The sequence below is a fragment of the Cynocephalus volans genome, chromosome 14 (assembly GCF_027409185.1).
Source record: "Cynocephalus volans isolate mCynVol1 chromosome 14, mCynVol1.pri, whole genome shotgun sequence".
Lineage (NCBI taxonomy): Eukaryota > Metazoa > Chordata > Mammalia > Dermoptera > Cynocephalidae > Cynocephalus > Cynocephalus volans.
Window position 1 is genome coordinate 52479679 of NC_084473.1, and position 22549 is coordinate 52502227.

Consider the following 22549-nt stretch of genomic DNA (forward strand, 5'->3'; position numbering starts at 1 on the left):
AAAAGGCAAAGGAGAACTCCTATCAATGGAAACAGTTTAAACGCCAGGCGTGTCTCAATCAAGAACTATACAATTACCATACATCCACAAGGCTTATAGCCTTGACAAAATGTACTCATTTTCTGTCTGTTGTCTCTCTCTTTCTAGTTTTTAAAAATTATTTTGAATAAGAGCTAGAAAAGACAATCCTTATTTTGAACAGCTGAGAAAACTGAGGTGCTGAGAGATTAACTGATTTAATACAGTCAACAAGTCACTTAGGGGAAGATTCAGACGGGAACTTTTGTCTCTTGCTTAGTTTCATGGAGTTTCCACCACTCTTTGCTACCAAAGATTACTTTCTGGAATCCTCCTGAGCATTCAAGCATAAAAACATGCCACTACAGAAGATAATATTATTAATTAGCAAGTAAGGAGATATCTGCGTATTATGGCTATAGCTGTTACAAAGGAACTTATGTGGGAGAAACTTAGTATCTAACCAAAAAAGAAAAATATCTTTTTGAAAAATCACCACACACAAACCTGATTCTATCCAAATTATACCACATTTTGCTGCTGCAGAAAATAGAGAATAAAGAATCATTACACATATAAGCTTCTTGGTGGGAAGCATGTTGTCAGTCACCACAAGATGGGCTCTGAATACATTAACAAAAATCAGGGAGCTTGTTAGAAATGTGTACTACTGGGCCTCAGTCCAGACCTACTGAAGTAGAATCTTTATTTTAACAGAATCCCCAGGTAACTCAAAAGTTCGCTAAAGTTTGAGAAGCACTGGTCTGTAATGTATAGATTCTCAAAAACACATTAAACAATTGAATCCCAAATTTAAAGACTTCTCTAGCTAATTTTATAAGAACAGGAAAACTGATTTATTTAGGTGTCACCTTTTCTATTTTCCCTCATCGGTCTTTTGAAGAAAATATGCTGGAAATTAATTGGTAATAATAATATAGGCACACCTTGTTCTATTGTGTTTCCCTTTATTGTGCTTCACAGATATTGCATTTTTTGCAAATTGATGGTTTGTGGCAACTCTGTGTCGAGCAAGCCTATTGGCACAATTTTTCCAACAGCATGTGCTCATTTCGTGTCTCTGTTACATTCTGGTAATTCTCGCAATATTTTAAACTTTTACATTGCTATTATATCTGTTATGGTGATCCATAATCAGTGATCTTTGATGTTACTATTGTAATTGTTTTGGGACGCCATGACTGTGCCCATATACGATGACGAATTTAACTGATAAATGTTGTGGGTGTTCTGACTTCTCCACTGACCAGCTGTCCCCTCATCTCTCTCCCTCTTTTTGAGCCTTCCTATTCCCTGAGACACACGATATTGAGACTAGTTCAATTAATAACCCTACAGTGGCCTGTAGGTGTTCAAGTGGAAGTAAGAGTCTCACATCTCTCAATTTAAATAAAAGCTAGAGATGATTTAGTGAGGAAGGCAAGTCAAAAGCTGAGATTGGCTGAAAGCTAATCCTCTTGTGCCAAAGAGCCAAGTTGTGAATGTAAAGGAAGAGTTCTTGAAGAAAATTAAAAGTGCTACTCCAGTGAACACATGAATAATAAGAAAGTGAAACACACCTATTGCTGATAGGGAGGAAGTTTTGGTGGTCTGGATAGAAAATCAAACCAGCCACAACATTCCCTTAAGCCAAAGCCTAATCCAGAGCAAGGCCCTAACTCTCTTTAAATCTATTAAGACTGAGAGAGGAGAGGAAGCTGCAGAAAAAAGTCTGGAATTAGCAGAGGTTGGTTAGTACATGACGTTTAAGGAAAGAAGCCATTTCTATAACATACAATTACAAGGTGAAGCAGCAAATGCTGATGTAGAAGTTGCAGCAAGTTATCCAGAAGATCTTGCTAAGATAACTGGTGAAGGTGGCAACACTAAACTACAGATTCTCAATGTAGATGAACAGGCTTATATTGGAAGAAGTTGCCATCTAGGACTTTCATGGCTAGAGAGGAGAAGTCAATGCCTGGCTTCAAAGCTTCAAAGGACAGGCTGACTCTCTGGCTATGGGCTAATGCAGATGGTGACTTTAAGTTGAAGCCAATGTTCATTCACCATTCCAAAAATCCTAGGGCCATTGAAAATCATGCTAAATCTACTCAGCTTGTCCTCTATAAATGAAACAACAAAGCCTGGATGACAGCGCATCTGTTTACAGCATGATTTATTCAGTATTTCAAGCCCACTGTTGAGAATTACTGCTCAGGAAAAAAGATTCCTTTCAAAATATTACTGCTCACTGACAACGCACCTGGTCACCCAAGCACTCTGATGGAGGTGTACAAGGAGATTGATGTTGTTTTCATGCCTGCTAATACAACATCCATCCTGTATCCCTTGGCTCAAGGAGTAATTTTGACTTTCGATCTTATTATTTAAGAAATACATTTTGTGAGGCTATAGCTGCCACAGATAGTGATTCCTCTGATGGATCTGGACAAAGGAAACTTAAAACTTTCTGGAAAGGATTCACCATTCTAGATGCCATTAAGAACATTCATGATGCATGGGAGGAGGTCAACATATCAACATTAACAGGAATTTGGAGGAAGTTGATTTCAACTCTCAGGGATGACTTTGAGGGAAGACTTCAGTGGAGGAAGTAACTGAAGATGTGGTAGAGATAGCAAATGAACTAGAATTAGAAGTGGAGCTTGAATACGTGACTAAATTTCTGCAATTTCATGATAAAACGTTAACAAATGAGGAACTGCTTCTCATGGATGAGCAAAGAAAGTGGTTTCTTGAGATTGAATCTACTCCTGGTGAAGATGCTGTTAACATTGTTGAAATGACAACAAAGAATTTAGAATACTATGTAAATTTAGTTGATAAAATAGTGGCAGGGTTTGAGAGGATCAACTCTCCAATTTTGAAAGAAGTTCTTCTGTGGGTATAACACTATCAGACAGCATTGTACACTACAGAGAAATCTTCCATGAAAGGAAGAATCAATCAATGCAGTGCAGTTCATTGTGGTCTTATTTTAAGTAATTGCTGCAGCCACCCCAACCTTCAGCAGCCACTACCCTGATCAGTCAGCAGCAATCAACGTTGAGGCAAGACCCTCCCTCCAGCAGCGAAAAGATTATGACTTGTTGAAGACTCAGATAACCATTATTATCTTTTAGCAATAAAATATTTTAAAATTAAGATATGTACAATCTTTTTTAGACATAATGCTATTGCACACTTAATAGACCACAGTGTAGTATAAACATAGCTTTTATGTGCACTGGGAAAACCAAGAAATGTGTGTGACTCGCTTTATTGCGATATTCACTTTATTGCAGTGGTTTGGAACTGAACTCAAAATATCTCTGAGGTATGCCTGTACTATTTTGTGACATACTTCAGTAGAACCTACTTTTGATTAATATAGTCTTGTTCTCTACTCTCCTGTCTTGCTCTCTTTTTATCTCCCTTCCAATTCCATTCCATGTCTCTCTTTCCTGCTCTAATTCCTCTCACAGCAGCTCCTGTCTCCTAGGGTAAGAGGAAGCACCTGGAAGAATACAACATGACACAGTTGTAAGCTGCATTTTGCTTCTTTCTCCACAAATGTATGAATACAGTCCTGCCTCCTACCCTAGCAGGTATTCCATGCATTTTTGCTTTTTTCCTTAGATGACTGATTTTCATACCTGAGACCTGAGTGGTTGTGGTAGGTGGTGCTGGGGGGAGAGTGTTACTGTTACTTAAGTCACTCAGCAGGGGGGCCAGGGAAGTCCCATAGCTGGTTCACCATTTCATCCTAATAATATGTGGTATATATATATATTCTAAATTGATCAATGGGCAAACAACACTTACATCATGAAGTTTTTAGCAACCACAGTTACCAACTTGTCATCTTTGTAATTAAGAGGTTGTGATGGTTAATTTTATGTATCAATTTGACTGGGATGCCCAGATAGCTGGTAAAATAGTATTTCTGGGTGTATCTGTGAGGATGTTTCCAGAAAAGATAGCATTTGAGTTGGTAGACTGAGTAAAGCAGATGATCCTTACCAATGTGGGTGGATGTAATCCAATCCACTGAGAGCCCAAATAGAACAAAAGGGCAGAGGAAAGGTGAATTTACTCTCTCTGTTCTTGAGCTGGGATATCCATCTTCATCTGCCCTCAGACATCAGAGCTCTTGGGTCGCAGGCCTTTGGACTCTGGGACTTACACTAGCATGACCCCTTACCCCCTTCTTAGGCCATTGGACTTGGACTGAGTTACACCACTGGCTTTCCTGGTTCTCCAGCTTGCAGACAGCAGATGGTGGGACTTCTCAGCCTCCATAATCCTGAAATTAATCACTATCTCTTCTTCTCTCTATATATTTATCCTATTGGTTCTGTTTTTCTGGAGAACCCTGATTAATACAGAAGTTCACCTTACTGTGACAAAGAAGTGAAATTATTTCTTCTCTTTCTTCTCTTCTAAGGGAAAGTGGTATTTTCTTTCTGCTGAATAATAGCTTTGACACAACAATGATATATTATGCATTAGAATAATTTAAAAATTTGGGCTCTCCAACTCAACTGCAAAGACTTTGAATTTGAATCTATGCTGATTCTTCTTTTCCTAATTCAAGATTTACATTGAGAAATAGGTAGATCCATTGCTTGCAGTTAGTTTTGCCCATGTCTCAGGACTTTTACTTGATTTTGTTTTTAAGCTCTGGAGAAAATTCCAAACACCATTCATATTTAATCAAATAATTCATAGTCTTCCTTATTTTCTCCTATCACTGTAAACTGTTCCCTTAATATAAGTCCAGAAACTATGTATTTTCCTAAGAAATTTTGTAATAGATTCATAATACTCCTAATCATGTATAAGTCTGCCTATTCCTGACTTTGATATTATAACCATATTTTCCAATAATTCTTCAAAACTCTCTATTAGAACCCTAAAACTGTGGCCAGGTATTTATAATAGCCACAAAATAGTCCAAGAGCTTTTTCTAATAGAGTGATATTCTGATAGTTTATTTGGAGTGTTAACCATCTGTGATAGGGTAGTTTGTTAAAAACTATTGCCCTGGCATGCTTACACAATCCATTTTTCTGCTTAAATTGAAAAATCAATGAGAAGGTTTTTCAGTTTACTTAGAGTTGAGCTCTAATTTACAATGGTTTTGTTATTTAACATTTTTTTTGAATAAGCTATTCACCAAGTAATCTTTCCTGATTTTTCAGAACTCGCATTAGCTACTTAAATTGCACCGTAATTATATTTCCTTCTTTCATTTAGCTTCTTTCTATCATTAGCTCTTTTCTAGCCTAGTCACTAAAGGAGGGAGCTCATACAATTAAAGTTCAGAACAAAGCCCTGCATCTTTACCAACTTGTGTGGGAGGACTTTTTCTCTGGCTACCTCCCAGGATTAAGATATATCAGGTCATGAACTATTTTAACAAAAAGGCTGCACAGCTTTTACTGTGAAGTTTAATTCATCATGAATGACTGGAATTTTCTGTCTTGCTTGTTTAGTGGAGTTTTATTCCAGACTACTTCGTGACTATATAATTTACCAAAGTCTGAAGAATGAAAGAGCTTGGAGATTCAATGTCAGTCTCAGATAAGTTAGTATTTTCTAACCCTCTCTATGACAATTTATCTAAAAAGTTGATTTTGCTAAAAATTCATTTGTTCAGTATAAAATACAAAGGTGGGTCAGGATGGAATCCAGGTAAATCTTTCAGAAAGATTAGTAAAGACATGGCCATGATGCTGCAGAAGTGTAAGATGACAAAGCCTCAGAGGTTATGCCTTTGTACTCTCACTTCTATTTTGTCAACTCTTTCTATATACTTTGTCTAACAAAATTCTTTGTTGAGCAAATAGTGTAGTAGCTGTCCAAGGTGCCCTATTCTCTTGTGATAGGTAAACACATGCATTTAGCAGTTCCTCGTGTTAATTTTACAGAAATGAGCGGGGAACTGTGTTTGGCATCTTTTCAGAAGCATCACCAACTTTGATCAGTTTAATTTTGGTACATGATACTTTCCTCCTGAAAGTAATGGTGTGTATACATGTTCCTGCACGTGTGTGTGTATAAGCATGTACTCGAGTAAGTATGTGTATGTGTGCACATGTGTGAGTATAAGTAGCTAAAAGAAACTGCATTTAGGCAAGAAAGAGGGTCATTTAGCCTGCATAGGCAAGTTTCTAAGGCTTTTTTAAAAACAATTTCTTCTGGGTTTTTTTTTTTTTTTTTAGATGAGGGATCTTCTTATATCACAAAGTACTTATGGAAGAACACAGATAAGGAGAGAAAATCTTTTTATATAACTATCTCTTTAGGCCTCAAATTATGAAAAACGGTGATTAGAAAAAAGTTCATTAGTGGGTTTTGCAAAGTTGAATGATGCCAGATACCCAAATTGCTAACATATTTTAGGAGAATGATTAAAGTTGAAAGAATTCTCTAAGAAGCTTCTTCAAATCAACAACAATTCTAAGGATTTAACAGCAGGCTATGAAAAACAGATTTATACTGCTCTTTGTAATTTTGATATATTTAAAAATAGTGGGATATTTAAGGGTTTAGAGAATAGTAAAAATGTTAATGATAATTTAATAGCATACTTGTGAATGCATGTATAAGAGGAGGGCTTTGTTCTGATATATCTCACAAGTGAAATCTAACTAATCATTATCGAATAAAAATTCTTCCCTGATACAGGCTGTGATAACCCTGGTCTGCAGGGTGGGCACTGAATTGGACCCCTCGACTTGTTTCCCATTTTGGATTGTGTCCCGTGGTTCCACTCAAGGGGGAACGATTAGATTCCTTGCAGCACGCAGAGCTGTCTAGAGTGAAAACTTGTTTTACTATAGTCTCTGGAGCATTTTGAGATTTAATTATGTGCACAAGGCAGTTCCAACTCCTGTCACGATTCTTGCTTTAGCTGGGCACACGTAAACCTATACAGACAGATTCTACAGCTATCTCTAGTTCTGTTCCATTCTTCATTCTTATTTCACCTACAGTTCAGGTATAAACTAGTTATCAACCCTCAAGGCTTCAGTAAGCTAGGTTCTTTCATTCTGGGCTCCCAAGATACTGGGCTTTCCTTCTCACTTTAGCAATTCAGTTCTTCCTACTTTTGGACCATTTCAGAACTGCTCTTCTTTAAGTCACCTACATACAACTGAGTGACTTTACTGTATTCTAAAAACAGACTTAAAAAGGATAATTTCTGGACTGCAGTCTAAGGAAATGTTCAGGATAAGATGGATTACTCTGATTTCTTCAACTCTCTTATTTCACAGAGCTTCATCAAAAGCCTTGAGTTTCTTCACAGTATTGGAGAGCTCACATCAATATATTCCAGCTTGACAGAATGACAGATACTGCATGATCTCACTTATATGTGGAATCTAAGAAAGTCAAACTCATAGAAGTAGAGAGAAGAATGCAGTTACCAGAAGCTGGGAAGGAGGGTGAGGGGGGCAGAATGGGGAGATATTAATCAAAGAATACAAAGTTTCAGTTAGACGGAGGAATATGTTTTTGAGATCTATTGCACAGCATGGTGATTGTAGTTAATAATAATATAGTGTATATTTCAAAATTGTTAACAGTAGATTTTACATGTTTGCACTATAAAAAAAATGTATGTAAGGTGATGAATGTATTAATTAGCTTAATTTAATTATTCCATAATGTATACATATGTGAAAACATTACATTGCACCCAGCAAATATATATGCAATTGTCAATTAAAAATAAAATAAAAAAACAAAAAATATTTTCCAGATTTATGATTATATCACTTCAAATATCACAAATATTAACATTTCCCTAACCCAAGTGTGATTTTCTTATTCACCATGAGATTTCTGAGGAAGGATATATTTGATACAGAGATGCATTCCCTGGTTAAATGGCTTATTGGAAAATAGACAAGAATTCTGGTGTTTCCAACTACTAGTCTTGCTCTGTTTAGTCACCGATGTTTATAAAAACCTAATAATCCAGGAAATAAAGAATAGGTTTATGGATTCTTCTTTTAAGAGCTTAAGCTTAAAATGGGAACAAGGTATCTAAGGCCTCCATTATTAAAGGAAAGGAACAGTTTCTTTCAATAAATGCTCATGGACCACACTGACAGTTTATAATACTTATAGTTGGAAAATATACCTTATACACACATGGTACTCAGTAGCTCATTTTCAAGGATGGTTTAAATCTGAATTCTCCTATGATTAAAAACCATTCACTTATACAAACAAAATTTACTGAGTACCTATTCAATAATAAGGAAAATAGGACACAGTTCTGGAAGACATTTAGACAGAGCTAGATGAACTCATAAGTATTTTTGGGGGAGGAGTTACTGAAGATGGAACCAGTCATAGATGTTTGCTGTGCAAAGTGGTTCAGCATCATTTGTACTTTCTGATTTGGTCTTCTTCCCCACCTTATCTTGTTAGCATTCCTATCAGAAGCACGCTGCTTCTGGGGACTTCTCCTGGGGAACTATTCTAGGACAGAAGGAATATGGACACAACGCTGCTTCTCACTCTACTTGGCTGCAAGATGGTTACTTCTGACGTATCGATCTTAATTTCCTCATCAGACCTCCTGACATCTCGTCATTCTCTCCTAAATGCTCCATTCCGTGGAGCAAACGGACTTTTGTCCTTGACCACATTTCTGGGGACATGTTCTCTTTTCCTGTCCAAATATTTATTTTAGTAAATTATGGGGCTACTTGTGTCACATACTAGTTTTCTTTCTGCTTTTGGCAATTTGTCATGTACTCCCTGTGATGCCCTGTGTGTTACTTTACTGAACAGTTTATTTCTTTTATTGTTACTTGATTACTTATAGGTTTATTATTCCAGGTTCCCTAAGGACTATGACCATTCCTTCCTTCTACTTTGACTCTGTCAATCCCACAACAGAGAGTGGTTCTCAAATTTTATTGAATTTATTGAACACTAACTGAGTGGTTTTGTGAATTGTTTGATCAATTTCACTTGCAATATTGCATGGTTACCCTGGACTAGTATAGATGTACAATTATTGGAAAGATAGTTAAAGTTTTAGAATTTGATTTGGCACAAATCTTAAGTTTTTTAGTCTATTTAGTACACATTTACATAACATGGAATCACTGTATCTCCCTCCTTTTAATTATCTCTTTTAGTGGTCATATAAAATTGACAGAAATAAACTATCCATGCTGCTGCCAATATCTTGGCACTCAGCCGTCCTTTCATGTTATTTCTTCATTTCATCTTTATTAAATGTTTACAAATCACTTAAGTTTAAACTACAAGCCTGCAATTATGTCTAAATTCTTGCAATGAAAGCATTTTTTCCTGCCAATATTTGAACGCAGTTTTCTTGATCAGTTTTATTTTTGAGTGTGCAATTTGCAGTTACCTCCTGGAAAAAGAAGCATGGTAATGAATATCAGATGTGGCATGAATTAGTTATTTGTACATTCGTGCAAAATCAAACACATTTGGGACAAATTTTGTTTACTCTGGTTTCAAAGAATAAAATTGTGCCAGTAATTCAACAAGTGCAAAGGCAGTCCTTACAAAAAGGGCAACATGTTGATTTCAGAGAATATAGCGTGAGACTTTCTGCTGGAGAAAGAAAATAATGAGCCAGTACCAGGGCACATTCCTGAAGTTACTCAGGCTTGCAATGCTATCCTAATCTGCTTCTTTTCGCATCTATGGGGAGAGAGAAATTCATTCCACAGATTGTCAACTAGTCTTAACAAGAATCTTCTCGTCTTTGATGGGAAATAAATCTTTGATCAAGCTTAAATTGAACAGAAGACACGTGAATACTCTTCAAATATGTGATGACTCACAGAGTCTAAATGGAATGAGATGGTCAGCTGTGCAGCTGATACTGGAAGGATCCCCTATCACTTTGGTAACTGAAAGATGCTTTACGGTCAAAGTCAGAGTAAATCTCCTTCCCTTTTGTGGCTCTACATGAACTGAACTTCCAAAGAGCATTGTCTCATCTCAAGTTTGTGCCATAAGATTAAAGAAGATCCCTATCGAAGATACAGGTATCACTTAGCACCAATCATTACCATAGACAGAACACAACTTGAGAGTTTCACCTACTAACAATTTAAGGATAGTTGTATTATTTCATATTTGCAGGTTTTATAAAGAGATGCAAGGCTCTCCCGTTTTCTTCTTAAGATGCCCCTTTTCCTCTAGATTGCTTTGGTTTAGGGATACAGTCTTAACCAGGACTCATTAACATCTATGTTTAGGGATCAGAGTCCTGGCGACAACAATAAGACAGGTGAGAGAAGTAAAACAGAGATATTATTCTACCCTAGAAGCAGAATATATATTTTTTTAATGTTTTCTTTTCACTACTTCCCACATCCCATGTAAAGCATTCTGACTCTGTCCCCTGATTTATATAGCTGAATGCAGCTTCCTAAAGTTAAAGTTAAGTTAGGATACTGATTCTCAGTCTTTAGTAGGCATAAAAATCATGGGATTGTAAGACACAGATGGCTGGGCCTCATCCCCAGAGTTTCTGATTCAGTAAGTCTTGGTGGGGCCTAGTAATTTACATTTCTAATAAGTTACCAGATGATGCTGATACTTTTGGTCTGGGACCACACTTTGGGAACCACTGAATCTGGAATTGTATAGCACAGTCTTTTGCTACAGAAGTGTGATTACACTGACCTCTTTTATTCTTCCACCTCAAACAGTTGTCATTCAGTTTTTATGAAGAAATTTTAAGAACACTTTCTGACTGTATAAGTCAGATACATATACATACTGTTCACAAATGTATATGAAAATTGTCTTAAATTGACTGGAAGTTCGATGACTGCAGTATTTGGAAAAGTAAATTATGAAACAATGCTAGAGTTTTCAGGAAGAAATCAATCACTTCTAGTACACTGCATCAGCTTATTTAAAAAGTAATTAAGTTTTCCTATAAACTCAACTCTTATCCATTTATATGGCTTTAGAGAATTTTCAGGTACTCAGAGGTAATTAACAACTAAAAACTATGAAGAACCATAAGCAGGCTAAATGCCCATTTTACTTTTAAAGTATTTTTTTAGGTTAATATACTAATTTACTCAATTATAGTCTTCCTTTTGCAAAATATATATTTTCTGAGATCAAAGCTCTTTACTGGGCTGTATAATTATATGTAACAAAAATTAGGTATTTCCTCACAAAACTAACATAAGCAGCCAGTGGCCCTAATGATGTTAGTGAAGATCAATAAAAGGGCAGTGTTTGAAAGCTGTTTGATAATGACAATGACAGGTATGCTAAGCCACATGATAACACTATCATTTATACATCCTCTTTTGGATATGAGACCAATGAAGTTTAAAGTTAAAGAAGTTGAAGAAAGATGTCCATAGCATTTGTGAAGTTGTACATGTTGGTTTAAGTTTCTCTTTTTAAAAAGTAGATGTATAGATAATAATTTCTTTCCTTTTCAAAATAGTATTTTAGTTATCCTTATGTTTATAAAGAAATGTGCAGAAGATAAGAGTCCCCAAGAATATAGAGGGTTTTCTTAAATCCTGAATGTAATTTGTTTGTTCCTTTAGACTTTATGAGGCAAAAAAAAATTGTTTTTAGTGTTTTAGTTGCTTCTGCATCACAGATAATAATGATAAGAATAAAATAAAATCATTGAAAATACAGCTGAGAGTTGAAAAGAATAAAAATTTTAGCAAACTGAAAAATTTATAGTTGAAGCATGGTATTTAACTTGGCTGTTTCATGAAATTTTTCCAAATGGAAATGTGAAAACATGAGCTAACTAAGGTACAACATATATATATATATATATATATATATATATATATATATATATATATATATATATATATATATATATATATATGTTGGTGCTAATATCTAGGTATCCTACACATTAGACTTCGCATGTGTAGGATGCCTAGACATTAGCACCAACATACTTAGATACTTTTAGGAAACCTGCAAACTGGAAAACTGACAAGTGGGATCCCGACAACTGCGAAGGAAGGATCTGTCCAAGTACTTAAAATCAATGAAGTTTCGTTCTTGAAAGTTCAAAAAAATTCTTTTTAAATAGTCTCACTGGACAAAGAATGCCTTAACCTGAAAAAATGCCTTTAATGTTAGGACCTCACTCTTGGCTATGAGGTACAGAGGATTTGATTATGGGGGTAAACTAGGGTGATCAACCAATCTATTTGCCTGGGACTGAGATGTTTCCAGGGACCTGGGAATTATGGTTTTAAAACCAGGACAGTCCTGGTAGACAGAGACAGTTGAAAACCCTAGAATGTGTTGGCACCTTTCTCAGTGACACTATACATCATACAAGCCAGGTACTGCACTCTGGATTTGGCTCCATAATCAGCTTCACTAGGCATTTGTCATGAGTTCATTTCTTGATTGTACAGTTTCTATAGCAAGTTAGTAGTGATACCTGTAAATCCTGACTGAGTTTAATAATGGCTTCATTATCAGCTATGCAAAATGTCGTATGTTTAATTGTTTGAAAGTTCAATTAGGTGAGAACAAATGTTTCAAATTGGGCAAGCAATGCTTTTGCTTTCTTGCCAGTTCCCGAATGATCTTTTATTTTTCCCTACAGGAATGGGACTCTTAGAATGTTGTATATGATAAAATAAATCCTTTCTCAACTTGAACTAATGAGAACTCCATCTCATCTGAGGAGGATTACATAGAGACTATGCAATAAAGATGTAGAAAGCTAAAGGTAAGCCAACAGTGGGTTACAATATTTTCCCTTTTTATCCAACTTCCTTTTGGCATACATGAATATCTGTTTTCTTTGAGATAGATGATATCTCATAGAAACAATTATTTTCTAAAACTTTATATATGACTCCAGGTTTTTTTTTTTTTTTTTGTCTTTTTCGTGACCGGCACTCAGCCAGTGAGTGCACCGGCCATCCCTATATAGGATCCGAACCCGCGGCGGGAGCGTCGCTGTGCTCCCAGCACCGCACTCTCCCAAGTGCGCCACGGGCTCGGCGCTGACTCCAGGTTTTTAATGCTGAAATGATCTTCATGTAATTTTATAGCAGCCAAGGATAACGCCAATCATGTGAAACTCTCAGCGTAACTGCCTCCCCCAGCATCACCCACATTTGGCAAAAGTTATCTGAAAAAATCTGCTCACTATGACTTGATCCTTGGATGTTATGTTGCATTTCAAACCCCTTGTTTTTGCAAAAAACTGAAAACCCTGGAAAAATAAATGAAAAAAAAGTAAAAATATCATGTTTTCATTAAACTGTTGAAACAGGGACAGCTGGTTAAAAGATATGTTTATAAAATAGTGTTCATTTAAAAAATCTAATGGTATTATTTAAATTATTAGGAGCCATCTGTGATTGGTACAGTGCATTCAAAGGCATAATTGATTTTAAGACTGAAACAGTACAGATTTCAGCCTTTACATAAAAAATGTCTTAAGTTTTAGATTATGTAATGACACTGTACCTTTTGAAAAATATATGTGGAAAAAATAATTTTTATACAAATATGACTCATTTGTAGGCATTTATTTATTCTAATCCAGCTGACTGTGGTAAATGTGCTTGGATTATTGGGCATAAGTATGCAGCATTTAAAAGGGAGTAGAGATCTTTATTAAAACAGAAGGCTCCTCAAACTCCACAATGATGTCAATAATATAGGTCCTTGGAGCACATTATTGTTTTAAGTGGAGGTCCTCACACTTTCACATTGGTTATAAAACATTATTTTGTGCTGCTGGCCTGGAATAAGAATGTCATACATCTGTAGGCAATTAGAAGAAACTGGACTGCATGTTTGATTAGCTCAATAATAAATGGGCACAAGTGTGACTCGACTTATGTTAGTCAGATTCCCTAGACAGATTATCTTGTTGTTATCATATGAAATAACCCCCTTTTATCAACAATTAAGTAAATCCACATTTATGGGCACTTTGCAAAATTGTGAGGTGGGAAGAAATCCAACTTAAGCCTTAAGTCATCCAAAAAACTTTTAACCCTGCTTTTAATGATACAGACCCCAATCCCAAATTTTAGAAATTGAATGAATTATACAGAACAATTTGGGTCAGAAATACCCTGTGTGCATACAATCAACAAGTATGTACTAATCATCTTCCATAAGCAAGGCATAATCCCAAAGAAGTAAGAATTATAAATGTTTTAATATGAAAAAAGTAAATTACTTTGTAAGGTAGTCTAAACATTTCAAGAATAATTAAATAAGAGTCCATTTTATTATTCACAGCACAGTTTCTACTATAACCAATATCTGTTGTTAAGTCTTGAATATATTTTATTCTAGAACTTCTTCATTCAGTTCTAGGCATGGTTCTTGAATCCAACCATAAGTGCCAATGATGGACTATAAACTACTTTGGGAAATGAGCCATTCATTTATCTGTTGTTTTTTTTCTCCCAAGTACCATTAATATATACAACATCTGAGGTGCTAAAAATTACTCAGTATATAAAAGTTAATTCTTAAAAAATTTCAACAAAACTTTTCGGTTTCAGGAAAAATAACATCAAGGTTTCCAATCTAATTATATATTTAAATAACACAATTAAAAGTTGATATATATCTTAAATAAACTCAAGGTATTTTTAAAATCAATATTCACCCAAATACATATATAAGAATAACCTCATCAGTTTATCTCCTTGACATAATCCTTGAATTAAATATCAGAATATCAAGCAGATGCTGAAGCATCCATCATCAATATTGGAATTCTGACTCATGACAGTAACACGAAACAGATGCTAATATGATGTATCCTCTGAAAAGTGACACCATCACAGCATGGGTTAGCTCTTGATGTGAGATACTTAAAATTTGCACACAAAATATAAAATAATAAAAGCCAGAGCATGATAGATTTCCTTACTTCATTTATAAGCCATTTAAAATCAAGTATCTCTTATGCAGAAAATAAAACTAAGCACTGGTGAACAGGGAGCAGCATTCCACTGCACAAGAAGATGCATCTTTCACTTAATGCTGCAGCTTGGTCATCCTGATTGAACCCCTCAGGGTTGAGGGAGGAAGGTGCTCTCTTCCTCACTCATGACCAGTTAGAAGGTAAGAACTCCCGGGCTCTTTCCACTGGCCAATGTGTACCATGCACTGATGTGGTGGTGACATGAGCCCTGTAACATGGGGTCTTCCTAGTAAGCTCCTGAATGAGAAAGGAGTCTGGGGACTCCTATAGCCCCATCTCAGTAACACAATCTCCACATTAGGCAGCTCTGAAAGGATTTGCTAAGAAGGAAAAGAGAAACAAAATCCCTTAGCACAGTCCAATTAGCTAATATCCCACATGTCTTCAAAGCCTCAGATTCTTATCACTTTGCTAGCATGAGTCTACAGCTGTTTCTAGAATACATAGTGAAGTGTGCTCTCTGTGAAAATAAACAGAAAAGCCCAGGCGGACCGTGCCATGGTGCAAGTGATATAAGCGAAGTGGGCTCAAATGAGAGCATTAAAAGAGATACAGATGTGAGTGAGGGAGAGTCCCTCAGAGGTGATGGGAAGCAGGAGCCCCATTTCTTTATTTGAAGGAGGAAAATGTCAGTGGCAACTTCAGTGAAAGAAATCTTGAGAAACCAAAGGGGGACATTTATGGTGTTGCCCGACAGCACAATTTCAAATTCAAAATGAATAACCTGACCATTCCTTCTGACAGCAGTGACTCTGGCACCAACCTACTTCAGGTGTGAAGGCCGTCTCTGCACTTAGCATTGGTGTGACATCTAGTTCTCAAACTTGGCTGCATGCTGGAACCGCGTGGGGAGATGTAACAAATACTGAAGCCTGGAACCAACCCCTAGTGACTGTCATTTCATTGGGCTAGGGTGTGGTGTGGCCATGGAGAAATTTTAAAGGCCCTCAGGTGACTCTAAATACGGGCAGCTAAGGTTGGGAACCACTGAAAAACTTCCTGAGCCAGTGTTTTCTCATTTGTGAAACAATGATGACACTGACAGCGACTACATTTTAGGATTACGGAAATGATGAAATATGACAATGCAGACAGAGCAGGTAGCACGATGTGTGACCCGTGGGCAGCCCTCAATCTATGTGAGCTGTTATCTTCACCACGAGGTGCACCTGGGCAAGCTCTTGTGTAATCAGTCATCTTACCTTGGCACACGTTGTGCTCACTCTGCTCATAGCCGGCCGCACACTGGATCCGATGGGAAGGGCTGGAGGGAATGCGCTGAGGGTCCACTGGGTTCCGCCGGATGACAAAGTTTCGACCAGTCTGCACTTCAGGGCCTGCGACTGCAGCAGCACTGGCCACAAAACCACCCCCAGGCAACACCCCGCTGGCTGCCATGCCACTTGCAGTTACGCCCCCGCTGGTTGCACCCGAGGTTGCAGCTGCATTAGCAGCTGCACCTACAGCTTCGGCTGCTGGTGTTTCTTGCTGAGGCTGTTCGTTATTGACAATGATCTGGGCTGTTTTAGGAAGGCAGAGGTATCCTCCATAGTGGTTGACACATTTCATTCCACCTTTGCAAGCATCTGGGACAATGTCACATTCATCAATATCTGTGGTCAGTAATAAAATAAGTCAGGAATCTTCCTAGAGGGAAAACTTAACATGTAAATATACGTTCATGCCTGTTTGGTATCATACACATAGGACAGGAAGAGCGACACATTAGACGAAGACAGAAAGCTATGTTCAGATGGGAAGTCTTTGAAGTTAGCTCACCTTTGCACTGCTGCCTTACAGGATCCCACTCATAGCCGTCAGTGCATTGCTGTAGAGAAAACATCAAAGACAGGGCAGGAGAAAGTTAGTCGGTATGTCCATTCCCTAAGAAGTCACTCTCAAAGCCTTATTATTATGGAACAATCCTTGTGCTAGAATCCTAGACATACGATGAGATAGGTAGTTTAACATTCTCTAGCTTTTCTTTCTCTCTCTCTCTCTTCCTTCCTTTTTTTCTTGTCTGTGCATTGGACAGCGTCAGGGGTCCCTTCTCAATCATCAGCTGTCTCAACTCTCCTGTTGGGTTTGGTTCAGTTGTCCATCACCATCTTCTTGGAATCCTTTTCTCTGTGTCTTGAGACTAATCTCCAACCTCTCTGACTGCTCTTTTTTTCCCCCTTTATTTGCCCCCTTTTTCACATTATAAATTTTACAAAATAAGTTCAACCAAGCTCTTTTTTTTTTTTTCCAGCCCTGGACTCTTCTTCTTCTCTCTAAATCATTGTAGAGTATTCAAGCACCTGGCTTTCCTTACCTTTCTCACCTCCCTCTCATACCCTGGCCTTCCCAGCTTCAGTTCCTACCAGTCCTCTCTAATTCACTCACTGAACAAATCATCTATTGAGCAGTCTCACACCAGGCACTGTCCTAGGCCCTAGGGATGCAAAGGCACTGCCCTTGTCCCTGTCCTCAAGCAGCTCACAGGCCAGAAGGAGAGACAGAAAGGTAGACAAGTTGGAGCAAGATGTCAGGTGACTTCTACAAGTGTGTGCATGGAAGGAGTGATGGACTCCGCCTGGGGCTTTGGGTTGGGCATGACAGGGTTGAAGAGAAGGCTTTACAGGGGAGGTGTAAATTGGACTTTATAGCATGAGCAGGATTTTTCCAGGGAGTTGTGGGAATTCTAGGAAAGGGAGCACTGTGAGCAAAGACACAAAACTGTTGAGGAGGGAAGGAGCTACAAGTAGTTCTGGGTGGGTGGGGGATGAGGTTAGAGAGGTAGGCAAGGCCAAATCCATCGTCTTTCTTTGGGACAGGGAGGGACTGGATTCTACCCTGAAGGTCAGTGAGTCTCAAGATTTATTACACCCAAGGATCACCTACAGCACTTGTTAAATGCAGATTCCTGAACTCACCCAAAGGATCTGATTCTGTAGTCTGGGTAGGGGGCCCAGAATCTGAATTCCTAACAAGTAACCCAGGGGATTCCCATATAGTTTGTCTATGGGCTGTTTATGAAGAAATGTTTCTATAGGGGATGAGAGGCCGCTGAAGAACTTTTAAGCTCAGGAAACAATTTGATTAGATGCTCATTTGAGAAAGTCACTATGAGGAAGATGCTTCGGGAAGGATTAAACAAAAGTGGAGTAACGAACAAATAAACTTAGATTCTTTTAATAGAGCTGAAAGTTGCTTATATACACAACAGATGCTTGGCAAGTACATAGCTGAACGGAGACAGAGAAATCCGTTTAGATATTTTACTGATATCTGAAACTATCCATGGTAAAAACTAAACTCACTTTATCACCTAGACTAATTCTTTCTAGTTTCCCCAACACTGTCCAGGGCGCCAACAACTTTCTTGGGACCCAGGATTACCACTTTAACACCAGCACTAACTTCTCCAATTCTTTTCCTTCAAGCTCTGCTGACCTGTGTCCATTTCTACATCCACCACATCGGTGCAAGCCTTCCTGGCTGCATGAGTAGGCAAGGCTCTGTGTCTCTACACTTTGCACACAGCCTCCATGACCATCTCTCTGGCTCTCATCCTTCTGGTTGCTCCTCCATCTAAGAGCTCACAGTGGCCTGTTACCATCTCTAGGTTCTCTTTACTATGCAGCGCCACCCAATCTGACCTTATGACCTCCTGGATTTGTTTTGGTGTTTTCACCTTTGACTATGCACTTCCTCTGACTCAGGTGCCTCTTAAGCCTTTCTAGATCAATCTGAGCTCATCACTTCTTTCAAGAATGAGAACAGAGTTCTATCTCCTCCAATATGCCAGCACCGATATTAATCACCACCTTGCTTTTCTATTTCTTTAGTAATTTGTATAATCTGCATAATAATATTATTTTCATGTGCTTAGAGATTTTGTAGTTTTCAACAGTGTCTGCCCAGGGTAAATTTCCTGAGGTGAATGGCTGAATTTTCTTAGTAAACAAATAAAATTCTTTTGATAGTGGTTAGAGTTTTTTGTTTATGTAGATATTTGTTGAGTAAATAGCTGAATGGACCCTATCATTAATATAGAAGGGGAATGAAGCTATCTGGTGGATACAAGACCATTCTTCTGAAAAGTATCTTTCAAAACAGGCAAAAATGGCAGTTCACTTGAATAATTTGTGTATTAGATAGAGAAGATGTACACTTTATTTCAGGTATTTAGTTCCAGTACATTTAATCTGGGGGGTAGGTCTACCATTAAACAAGCTTAGACTGATTTAGCAACACCACTTGTTGGCTGTGTAGCCTTAAGCAAGTTAGACACTCACTCTGATCTTCAGTTCTACCATCAGCAGAAGGACGACGATGCCACTTACCTTATACTTTGCTTCAAGGATGAAAGGAGATAGTGTCTCCAAAGTGGGGTACTCAAAAATAGCTACCTCTTGTCCTTTAACCATGAATTATTAGGCATACAGAATTCAAAAGAGAATAGACCTAATTTTAGTATGAGAAAGACTATCATATCTGGAAAATCTGTTATAATAATAATGAACATTAGTGGTCTTAAAACTACAGTGTTTAATCCACAGGGAACTTTCTCTGCTAAAAATGGATAAGATTTAGGCAACTAGCAAAGGGAAGGGGGTTAGAATATAAGCAACTGTAAAAGCAATAAAATTTTTTATTAGATAATTATAAAAGTGGGTAGTAAATTTAACTTTAGCTCCCTGAGAAGGTAGTAAGTTTAGCCTGAATAACAAAACATTTTCATTTGAAGATAAACAGCACATGCCTTCATTTTTCTTGCTTTATTTATCTTCAGCAGAGGAAGCAACTGCATTTAACATTAACAAAATATTTATATTAAACTATTTTATTTATAGTTGATCTGAACAACAGAAAGGCACATTTGCTAGATGAATACTAACATTCTAGGGATTACACGGTACCAAAAAGTGAGATGTTTATTATCAGTAACTGACATTAGCTCACTTTTAAGAGTTTTATTTTCAAAAATGTTTAACATTCTTTCTAGTAGGATTACTTAATTTTAATTTGAGAGCAAGTAGAAAAATGTGTTTTTCATATTCCAATCCAGGACAAATGTCGTTTGCCTCACAAAACAGATTAAAGACTGTAAAACACAAAACAGGGGTGCAAACAAACTCACCAGAAGTGAGGTGAACTACCCTCTTCTGTTCTCACCATATCTTCTCCTGGCAGTGGTAGTGGTCAGATGATATTTTAAATATTTTATTAAATATTGGTTATGACCATGAAATTAACTAATGAATCAAATATTATGAGGAAATATCAGGAATGATAATTAGAAAATGCAAAACTGAGTTGCACACAGTACATTTTAAAACCACTTTAGCAAATACTGCATCCTGGTCACACATAAAAGCGTATCTGAAGGGCATTTATATGAGTTGTCAGTTATACTGCAAATAAATAGATAGCTTCTATAAATTCAATAAAGGTCACTAAAATGAGAACATAAGTCATGTGCACAAATGAAGTGATGTGCTCTTAAGATGTTTAACATTCTTATTTGACTTGACTATTATTCTGCAGGTATTGGTTTCATCTTCATGTTTGTAGAAATTCAGGCTTTTTGATTTCTTACACCCATTAATTTATTGGATGTGTTGGAAACATGTAACTTACTTTGGTTTTAGTTTTAAATGGATTTCCTCTTTTGGCCTTACACAAATCTCAATTGATGATCTCAATGAAATTTTGAAAGGATCAAGGGCAATTTACAACGAATCTTGAATGTGAACCATGCTAAAGAGTTGTTTAATTTACAGTCCTCCAAGAGTACAGCCCACATTCACTGGCAGCGTGGGTACAGTCTTTCTTGTGCCGCAGAATCCCGCTGAACCGCACTTATCTCAAATTCCATCACCCCTTACCGTGTACGTGATGGTTTCCTCGGTATCCTGTGACTTGACCAGCGCCAGAGTCAGCATAGTTAGGAAAAGGGCTTTCAACATCGTGAATCTCAAAGAAAACACAGGACAAAGCGGTGTTTAGTATCTACTGCGGGGAAATAACAAAACTTTAGCAGTGAAATAACAAGCAAGGAAGGGAGCGCGGGGGAGGCTGAGGCTCCACGATCCCCAACTTCCTATCTGCTTTCTCATCTCCCCTCCCCCCTCCGCAACCTCCCCCGTAGCCACAGAACGACTGCAGAATTGCATGTCACATTATTTCCATCCTGCTACGCTTATAAATGCAAAGGACATTCATCGTGCATTGTACACTGCACTTACACAGCAGGCTCCAGAAAGCGGGGGTCGGAGGGAAAAAATAGAGTAATCAGTTTCAAAGGCGACGGTGCATTCTTTTTTCGCCGGGGTTGGAGACGGGGCAGCAAATCTCTATTCTCTTGAACTTTAGGCTTTCCCTGTGTGCTCACGTCCAGCTAGTGACGTTCCTTACACAGCTCAGCAAAAATACCTGCGAGCCAATATGAATTACCTTGGCCTCAAACTTTTTTTTTTTTTAAACAAAATACCAAAACAAAACTCTAAGAGCAATCTCCTCCCGGTTGTAGCAGAATACTAGAGCTTCTTCTCACATCCCCCAGCACGAACTTTCAGAGTGGCATTTCCACGCCGTTCTCTGCGCACGGCTTTCTCTAAAGGCCCCAGGTTGTGTGGAGAAACAGCCCAAAGCGCCTGATCCTCTTGTCTCCTATCAGTCCCTCGGTCCCCGACACGCTACCTTCAGGATTCGGGTTGCCTAGGGCTGGAACTGGGGACCGCACCGCAGCACGAAGTACCAGTTTCGGGGCGGTGGGCCTGGTGCCCGCAGGGAGGTCAGGTCCCCTTTCTTCAGTTAACAGGCGGCAGTGCAACGGAGCTGCCCAACTCTCCAGCTTCTAACGAGCTCCTGTGGAATCCAGGTGCGACTTAAATCTCGCACATTGGTCCCCTGAAACTTTCAAAACCACGTTTATGGGCAAAGCCTTGCCGGCTGGCTGTCGGCGCGCACACACAGCCCATCCCAACAGTTGTCACCGAATACTCACACTTGCTGACAGATCGCATTCCGAGACCGCGCACCTCCACCTCCCTCTGCCCGAGAGCCTGTGCACGGTCCCGGGCGGTTCGCGGGGACTCCGCACCCCGCAGGTCGCCCCACCTTATTCCCCGGCGCGCGGCCCCGCGGGCTCCGCGCGCGCTCGGTGCGATCCCGGGTCGGGGGCTCCTACCTGCGCGGCCGCGCTGCGCTCCGGGCCCGGGCAGCGAGGGGAGTGCGCAGGGGAGGGCAGCCCCGTGGGTCTGAACTGGCGAGGTCTGGCAGCCGCCTCGGCGGCAGGAGGAGGAGGAGAAAGGGAGGGAAAGGGGGAGGGCGAAGGGGGGCGGAGGAGAGAGCTGAGGGAGGCGCAAGCGCCGAGCCAAGCGCTGCAAGCCCGGCGGGAGAGCGCGCCGCGCAGCTCGGTGCGCGCCCTCAACGCCTGGGGCCCTCCACGCAGCACCGCGCCTGCCCTCCCCTGCCAGCCCCTCCGTTCCCAGAGTCGCCGGGACCCCAGGCCGAAGAGGGCACGTTTGGCATGTGATGTCCTGGGTTTGAATC

At 38.8% G+C, this 22549-nt stretch overlaps 1 protein-coding gene across 2 annotated transcripts in view; it reads right to left on the reverse strand.

The window, feature by feature from the left end:
- Positions 1 to 22268, reverse strand: part of EFEMP1 (EGF containing fibulin extracellular matrix protein 1) — a 61261-nt gene extending 38993 nt beyond the window's left edge. The window contains exons 1-4 of one of the 2 annotated variants that reach the window (XM_063078588.1): positions 22185 to 22268; positions 20881 to 20968; positions 16787 to 16835; positions 16210 to 16620 (exon numbers count right to left, since the gene is read on the reverse strand). In XM_063078588.1, coding sequence (XP_062934658.1) covers positions 16210 to 16620; positions 16787 to 16835; positions 20881 to 20961 — 541 coding nt within the window. In that variant the 5' untranslated portion in view covers positions 20962 to 20968; positions 22185 to 22268. Of the gene's footprint in view, positions 1 to 16209; positions 16621 to 16786; positions 16836 to 20880; positions 20969 to 21240; positions 21400 to 22184 lie in introns of those variants that run through there. The other variant, XM_063078589.1, reaches the window with a different exon arrangement.
- Positions 22269 to 22549: the final 281 nt, after the last annotated feature.